General features: G+C 31.4%; 2 protein-coding genes across 6 annotated transcripts; one reads left to right on the forward strand and one right to left on the reverse strand.

Annotated features, from left to right (window-relative positions):
• The first annotated feature begins 2,354 nt into the window (after positions 1–2,354).
• Positions 2,355–4,400, forward strand: LOC116843891. 3 transcript variants are annotated; one of them, XR_004377943.1, is made up of 4 exons: positions 2,355–2,766; positions 3,138–3,485; positions 3,622–4,030; positions 4,122–4,400. XR_004377943.1 is itself a non-coding variant. In XM_032814777.1 (4 exons), exons 2-4 carry the CDS (start codon positions 2,612–2,614, stop codon positions 3,777–3,779), a joined length of 585 nt encoding a protein of 194 aa, XP_032670668.1. In that variant the 5' UTR covers positions 2,360–2,475; positions 2,575–2,611; the 3' UTR covers positions 3,780–3,804. The 3 variants fall into 3 exon arrangements, 2 of the variants coding, with proteins under 2 accessions (XP_032670667.1, XP_032670668.1); XM_032814777.1 differs by lacking the exon at positions 4,122–4,400 and having other exon boundaries at positions 2,360–2,475; positions 2,575–2,766; positions 3,214–3,485; positions 3,622–3,804; XM_032814776.1 differs by lacking the exon at positions 4,122–4,400 and having other exon boundaries at positions 3,214–3,485; positions 3,622–3,804.
• Positions 3,777–6,832, reverse strand: LOC116843890 (ribosome biogenesis protein NOP53). Of its 3 annotated transcripts, XR_004377942.1 has the most exons (6): positions 6,549–6,831; positions 5,660–6,424; positions 5,066–5,592; positions 4,773–4,853; positions 4,398–4,485; positions 3,777–3,978 (listed from the first exon to the last, which is right to left on the reverse strand). XR_004377942.1 is itself a non-coding variant. In XM_032814775.1 (5 exons), exons 2-4 carry the CDS (start codon positions 6,422–6,424, stop codon positions 4,778–4,780), a joined length of 1,368 nt encoding a protein of 455 aa, XP_032670666.1. In that variant the 5' UTR covers positions 6,602–6,832; the 3' UTR covers positions 3,777–3,978; positions 4,773–4,777. The 3 variants fall into 3 exon arrangements, 2 of the variants coding, with proteins under 2 accessions (XP_032670666.1, XP_032670665.1); XM_032814775.1 differs by lacking the exon at positions 4,398–4,485 and having other exon boundaries at positions 6,602–6,832; XM_032814774.1 differs by lacking the exon at positions 4,398–4,485 and having other exon boundaries at positions 6,549–6,829.
• Positions 6,833–7,466: the final 634 nt, after the last annotated feature.

Raw genomic sequence — 7,466 nt, forward strand, 5'->3', positions numbered from 1 at the left:
GAACACAATACGCCGTATGTCGGAGTTGGAAGTCGGAACGCAACCGATGAGCCAATGAGAGAATTTATTTTTCGAGAATGAATTCTCCTTATTGGACCATCGGCTGCGTTCCGACATCCAACTCCAACATACGGTGTATTGTGTTCCAGGCCTCACACTGCATCTGGGTAGCGATCATGAGTCTTTCACGAGAACTTCATTTTCATTTTTCACTTTTCACTGTAAGTTATTTCACATGAAAAGTGAACAATGAAAATGTGGAAAGCAATATTTATGTAATATAGATTATCAAAATTAAAATGTAATTACAGTATACACAATGTAACATATAATACATTAATAAGCATTATACAACTTAAATTTATAGTTATAATATAATATAATAATACAATATGAGTTTAATAAATGAATATGAAATTTAATAAATGAAACGAACGTTAACCGAAAGGTGAATTCTCAAAACATGAAATATTTCACATAAACTTTCAGGGCAGCGATCACGTAACTTCGAGCGGAATTTTTCACTTTTCACTTTTCGCTCTATCGATTTCACGTGAACTTTTTCATTGTTCACGCAATCAAGTAACTCTATGTGTGAAAAGTACAAATCACTAAATATGGTTCCTATATGATTTCAATATCAATCAAATCAGCCATATCCATCGGCTGTAGAAGATATTAACCTTAAAAACATTGCTATAACCTTAGGATTGTTATGTTTCATGTATCTCATCACAGCAGTAGCATAAAGGCTCGTCTACAATAGCTGTAAGAATATGTCTGTAAGGCTGTAACGTGAGCTGTCAGCGAATGAAAATAATTCATTTCGCGTCTTACAGCTTTACAGCCATATTCTTACAGACATTGTAGACCACGCTTAATATATTCCGCATTCATTATGTCACTAGATTTTCATTTTTTCGCCAGCACATTTCATGGCTAACAAGTTCACGTGAAAAGTTTCACGTTTCCACGTTTCGCCGAGTTACGTGATCACGAGTTCACGTGAAACTTCACTTTTCACGTTTCCGTCCTAGGAGAAAAGTTACATGATCGCTGCCCAGTTTGCTCGTATATGTTCTTCTTTACATGTAAATGTGTAAGTTTCCATGAAAATTTTTAAGTATCAAGCGATGTGGTTTAAATGTGAAAAATAATGGGCGCATTCAGTAGAAAAAGCGCTCAGTGAGCAATCAACGATTATTGGTTCTTGCTATTAGATCCCTAAATCTAGACCAATTACATTGACAAATTACTCAACTGTTGTGCAACTGTTGAGTCTGCTGAATGCAGCCAATGTAATACTATACTCGCATATTATGTACAAAGTGAGTAGAGTTTCTTATAGTGACTTTAATTTTTATGGTTATACGACAATTTGACATAAGAATCCTACGTCCATTAAAAATGAACAACAAAAGCCGATTAAAGCGTGATAACGTATGTTAAACGGCAGTGAAAGTATACCGACGAAGTTTGCAAAGATACGTATGCATCAGAAAGTTAAAGTGTAATATATTATAAATTGTATGCAATAAGTAAAATATAAGTTTATTTTATGTATTTATTGCATGTATTTTATGTATTATTTTATATAAAAATTATATTTTCTGCAGATTTATAATTTTAATATTAATAGAATATTTTATCTTTTCATAATTTATCCTAAAGTAATCTCAGACAAGCAGACTTTCAAGGGACGTTCTAAAGACATCACTATGTCTTAAAAACATGCTGAAAAAATTCTAAAGATGTCCATTGCAAATTAGTGTTGTCTTGAGTATATTATAATATTTGTTTTACTTACAAATCTTTCATTTTTCACGAGTTTAGTGAGGGTTTTCATCTTTCACGAGTTCATTACAAAATTTTCACTTTTCACGAGTTCACACTAGGGGAAAAGATTCATGGTCGCTACCCTGATGTCCGACGTACGACGTCCGATATCCACTAGGAGAACAGCTTTCTAATAGAGAATTAAATTCTCCATTGGAAAGCTATTCTTTTTTTAATTCTCCTTCAGTGAATCCTTCATTATTCTAAGCATTTCAAAGAGTTCTCAGGCTGCGTTCGGAAACATTACTCAAGTACTCTCCTCTTTTTATCTCATTTTTGTATCTTACTCATTTCAACGCAGCTCCAGGGCTATGTTCACAAATCCTACTCGATGAATAAAGTTACTTTAATAAACCAATCATAATAAATAAATCTTAGTTCCTTTTGCTCTGATTGGCTAATTAAATGTTACTCTACTCACCGAGTAGGGTTTCTGAACGTAGCCCAGAATGATACGATAGCGCTAATAGCAAGTTATTCAAACGCGCCTATAGTCAAACGTCAAAATAAAAAACAAGTCCAGGATTTATCACAACACAAAATTGATTCTAAGATTCTATGTTTTAAGATCTTCGATTAATTAAAAAAATTTACACATTTTACGAGACAAATATTTCTTTTTTAAACAGAGCTTAATATGTAAGGATTTAAATTTCGCGATTTTCTCCAATAAGAACAAATATTTTTGTAAAACTTATAGTTCTCGTATATTTTTCGTATATTATACGAAACTATTAGATCAAATAACTGTAATTATCAATTTGTGGTGACGAGAATGGATTTGTACGGAAAGGATAAGGGCAATATCAGTTTACCTCTTCGTTTACAGTCGCCAAATACCAACAAAGGCAAACTGAAAGAGATCATCGTTAATACACAAAAAGCTTTTTATAATTTAAAAATCGCAGACATAGTTAAAAAAATTCAAAGGTATTTATTAATAAAACATTTTTGAATTTCTTTTAAAACATTTGTATTACTCTTAAAAATATAATAAAATATATATATATATATATATATATATATATATATATATATATAATGTTTATATTTATATATAATAATTATACATTTAAATTATATGTACATGTATTGTGCTTGATATATAATTAGAAAATCACTTCTTTGAAAAGCCATATCATTTAGTAAATATCCCAGTGTAATAAATAATACTCTAATCTTAATCTTTAATATATCTATATAAATATGTTATATTTATATTTTATATGTTTTACATGTTATATTTTAGAATAATGTTATATTTTAGATATTTACTTTTTGATACATGATTTAAATTGCAGAAATTATTAAATAGTGATCTTCTAATATACAAAAGATACAATACCTTCATTAACAATACGATTCCTTAAATATTAGATTAGAAGAACGAAATAAGGTATTAGAAAATAGTTTGAAAGATACAGATAGTTCAATTAAAGTCTTACAAGAGAAGAGATCACAAGAGATATCTGGTTTAAAATTACAAGTAGATACTCAGATAGCCAAAGTGGAAGAATATAGGCAGCAAGTGAGTGCTTTGGAAAATACAAGAATAGACCATGAATCCTCTCATGCTGCAAAATTGATATACATAAAAAAAAAATATGATGACACGCGACTCAAATTTATTTCGCAACTCAAACTTTTGAGTGAGTATTACTGAATTCTTAATATTTCTCGAGAGATCACTATATTTATGTTATTCATATATTATATATATGTTATTTATTTATATTTTTGAAAGTAAAATGTGGCTATAACCATAAATTTTCTTTAATATGCCAGATGCTAAAACTAACGTCTTAGAAGATTATAAATCAGTGCAACAAATTCTGGAAAAGAAATTAGAAGCACAAAATCAAGCCTTAACTCGTGATAAGGAACGAGTATCAGAAAAATTACATCAGATTGAACGAAAATTCAAAATTGACAAAGAAAAGTAAAACGGATAAATTTTATTTGTCTTTGCTACACATTTCTCATCAATTGCTATTATTTTTCAATAATGCTTCAGACTCAATGAAGAATTATACAGTCATCTCTTAGAGTTAGCTGGTATATTTCAACTTGAAGTAGCTCAGCATATGCCTTACACTATGTCCAAATTGCTGTCAGAAAATATAGCTGTAAGCAATATGTTATCTGCAATCGCAGAAAACACGAGTATTAAAAAACAGGACTATATTGAACGCAAGTAAGCCTTAAATTATAAATTACTTAGTATAAATGTTCAATTGGGTTTGTATAAATTGAAGATATTCTAACTCTCTTATTACTTTGCGCAGAAACGCTGTAAAAGGATATAGAAAAAGAATTAATGATGAACACTTGAATGCAAAACATTCTTTGTTGGTTACAAAATTGGAAAAATCCACAAGCGCGAAGTTACGTGAAATGCGCGATAAAACTGAAACTAATTTATCCAAGATAAAAAAATTTAATTATCTCACAGAAGAGCAATATGCGAAAAACATAAACAATGCGAAAAATAAAGCGCGACAATGTGAGGTGCACGTTAAATATTTAGAAATATTACTTTATTGCGAGAAAGAGAAACTTACTATTGTTGAAGATAAAAAACAACAGTTAGTTGACCAGTTACAAAAATACAGACAAATGCTCTGTGACGTTACGTATACATTAAACGATCTAAAAAATGTATAAAAAATAATCTAATATTTTATTCACATAAATTAATATAAAATTAGGTAACCCTACTGTATTTCATGATAGATTACTTATTGTAAAGTTTTTCTGAATATTGGAAATCTGGTTTATTACATATCTTAAGAAATTATACAGGAAATTAATTCACATTAATAATAAATTTTAATTTACATATCAATAATTTTTTTTTCAACCAAAACAAAATACTAAAACATAACATATAAGATTAAATATTAAGTAAAGAAAATATAAGAGGATATTCTAAATACCTTTCTCATTGCGACATCTTAACCAAGTTTATTTTATGATCCGGTTTTATGAACTTCTTCACTTTTGCTTTTTCTTTTTTCCTGTATCACAGAAAAAAATGATTTAAACAATGTATCAGATACATCATGCGAGCAGTTTATTAACAATTTATCAACAGATTTCATATTTAAATTTATCTTTTCTAGTTCGTTTTCTTTTTATTTACTGTAAAGTTTTTTTCCTCAAAAACCTCCCAAACTAGACTCTAATGTTACTACAAATATATTTAAAACATTTTTTCTCTGTTACTTACAATTTTATGACACTCGGTGCGATAATATTTCTTTGCTGAAGAGATTTATATCGATCTTGCAATAAATTCTTACTGGAATTACAATTTCTCAGATTTCCACACAATTCTTCCGACAGTTGGAAATCAGAATCCAAAGGTACAAATTTCGTTTTGCTCAGAGTTTTTGGCATGGTGGATTCTCTTGCACGTTTTTTTATACGTTTTTGTCGTAAAAGATCTTCCTTTCTTTCTTTGGCGTCTATCTGCTTTTTTAAAACTTTTAGTTTATAAATATCAGAGACCTTTTTTTTCTCAATTTTAGTTAAGGTGCGTTCATTGGCTGCTTGTTTCTGCTCCCGTTGCTTTCTCCTCTGTACAAGTGTTTTCTTTACATTCTTTGTAGGTTTACCTTTTGTTATTGCTACCAACAGATCTTCCTCAATACAGCCTTCTTTAGTAGGCTCTGAATTTAATATAATTTGTTTTTCTATTGGTAAACCTTCTGACATTTCTTTCATTAGATACTCGTCTTTTTTATCTAATGGGATCTATACAAACCAATATTAAAAATAAAAAACAAATTGATAACTTAAAAAAAAACTCAAATATACTTGCCTTTTTGAACATCTTAGTTGTGACCCTGTCCAAATGTGCCTCTTCTTTTATAAGTTGCAATTCTTTCTGGGCAATATCATTTAGTAGTTCATGGTGATCATTATATGATGGATTATAGGATGTTCCTGGATGTGGTATTTCTATTGATGGTAGAATAGAAGTTTTTTTATGTAATGATAAAGGCAATTTCCTTTTCTGTACTCCTAAGTGTTTGACTGTATGTCTAACACTATCTGTGGACATCCATTCTGTGACTGCATCTGGTAATAGATTGTTTGTGACATCCCATAGATCATTTTTGAATTCTCCTCTTTTAGGACGTTTCATAACAGCAGCTGTTTTAAGTGCTCTATTTTTCAATACTTCTCTCTCTTTCAATTTAAGAATACCCTTTAGTTTTCTTTCTGTTTCACGTTGTCGTAATATTGAATTCATACGTTCCTCCTTGGTTCTGACTCGGTTTCGTTTTGAGATTGGGTCAGGAACTTGTGTATGTGGTTTCAAAGGAGCAAAACATCTTGTTTCTTTTTCCTTGAGAGCTAATCTAGTTGCACGTTTGGAGGATATAACAGGTTTAATTTCATTAGGAGTGTTATCAATGATAAATAACTCAGAATCTACTCGCTCTGACAAAGGAGCCCCTAATCGTTCTTCTAATCTCTTGTCTTCAAGAAACTGTTCTACATCCTTAGTATCAATGTGCTTTCTCCATGATTTCTTCGTCTTTTTAGAGACCTTATGTTTTTTAATTTTAGTGTTATTCATCTGTGGAAGAGATCACAATTGTATTTCTTAAAAATAGGAAACATCTAAACATTCGAATCGCTTTTCTGTAAATATCCAGCATATAATTCTGTAAATATCCAGTAAATATTTTACCAAAACTTACCGCGAATAATTATTTTACACCACGTGCGTTAAAAAAGTTACTGCTAAACTAACCTCATAAATAGATAGTATGTATCTCCTCTCTCTCTATGGTTTCAAACCTTCCTCTTCGGTCCTTAAGCCCATATCATACTAGCGATTGACGATTGATGATTCGAACTTGACCAATTGGAACAAAGCAAGCTAAAGCTGAAGCTTGTGAAAGTCCAGCACACACCCACGCACACACAACTAACTTTGTTGAATCACATAAGCAACCCACAATCATTTTTCATGTTTACTAAGCAGTCGCCGTTTTTTAACATATTTATTATTTTTAAGCTAAATCGCTTATGGCTTCTGCACACAGGGCGCGGTAATGCTTGCCGCGTGGCGGAAGTTCGCACGACAGCCAATTAATATGCTGCTTTTCATAATAACCTTCTAGCTCTTACGGAAAAATAACATATTGATTGGCTGTCGCGCGAACTTTCGCCGCGCGGCAAGCATTACCGCGTCCTGTGTGCAGGAGCCATAAAGCCTGACTATGGCTGCGTTCAGCAGAGAAAGCTGCTTTGCAACTGTTGTAAAATTCGTCAATGGCTGCATTCAGCAGACTCAACAGTTGCACAACAGTTGAGTAATTTGTCAATGTAATTGGTCTAGATTTAGGGATCTAATAGCAAGAACCAATAATCGTTGATTGCTCACTGAGCGCTTTTTCTACTGAATGCGCCCAATCTGATTAGAATATGCTCTTAATTTGAATTGAATACAAGACCAATCAGATTCACGAATTTTATACAGTTGCAAAGCAGCTTGCTGAACGCAACCAATGAATACGGGCATAAATGTCTTTCTTCATGTGTGGTGAAAAGGCCACTGAGTACAGGCCTGGAATCATAGAGAGAGAGAGAGAGAGAGAGAGAGAGAGAGAGAG

The sequence above is a fragment of the Odontomachus brunneus genome, unplaced genomic scaffold (genome assembly GCF_010583005.1).
Source record: "Odontomachus brunneus isolate Ranch 3 - 2012 unplaced genomic scaffold, Obru_v1 Obru_scaffold_036, whole genome shotgun sequence".
NCBI classification, from domain to species: domain Eukaryota; kingdom Metazoa; phylum Arthropoda; class Insecta; order Hymenoptera; family Formicidae; genus Odontomachus; species Odontomachus brunneus.

Excerpts from the sequence above, each read along its gene's own strand:
- LOC116843891 (XM_032814776.1), top strand. The coding sequence starts at position 2,612 with ATGGATTTGTACGGAAAGGATAAGGGCAATATCAGTTTACCTCTTCGT. Across the intron at positions 2,767-3,213 it reads ATAGTTAAAAAAATTCAAAG|ATTAGAAGAACGAAATAAGG; the intron begins GTATTTATTAAT and ends CTTAAATATTAG. Across the intron at positions 3,486-3,621 it reads TTCGCAACTCAAACTTTTGA|ATGCTAAAACTAACGTCTTA; the intron begins GTGAGTATTACT and ends TTAATATGCCAG.
- LOC116843890 (XM_032814775.1), bottom strand. The coding sequence starts at position 6,424 with ATGAATAACACTAAAATTAAAAAACATAAGGTCTCTAAAAAGACGAAG. Across the intron at positions 5,593-5,659 it reads CAACTAAGATGTTCAAAAAG|ATCCCATTAGATAAAAAAGA; the intron begins GCAAGTATATTT and ends TGGTTTGTATAG. Across the intron at positions 4,854-5,065 it reads GCACCGAGTGTCATAAAATT|GAAAAAAGAAAAAGCAAAAG; the intron begins GTAAGTAACAGA and ends TCTGTGATACAG.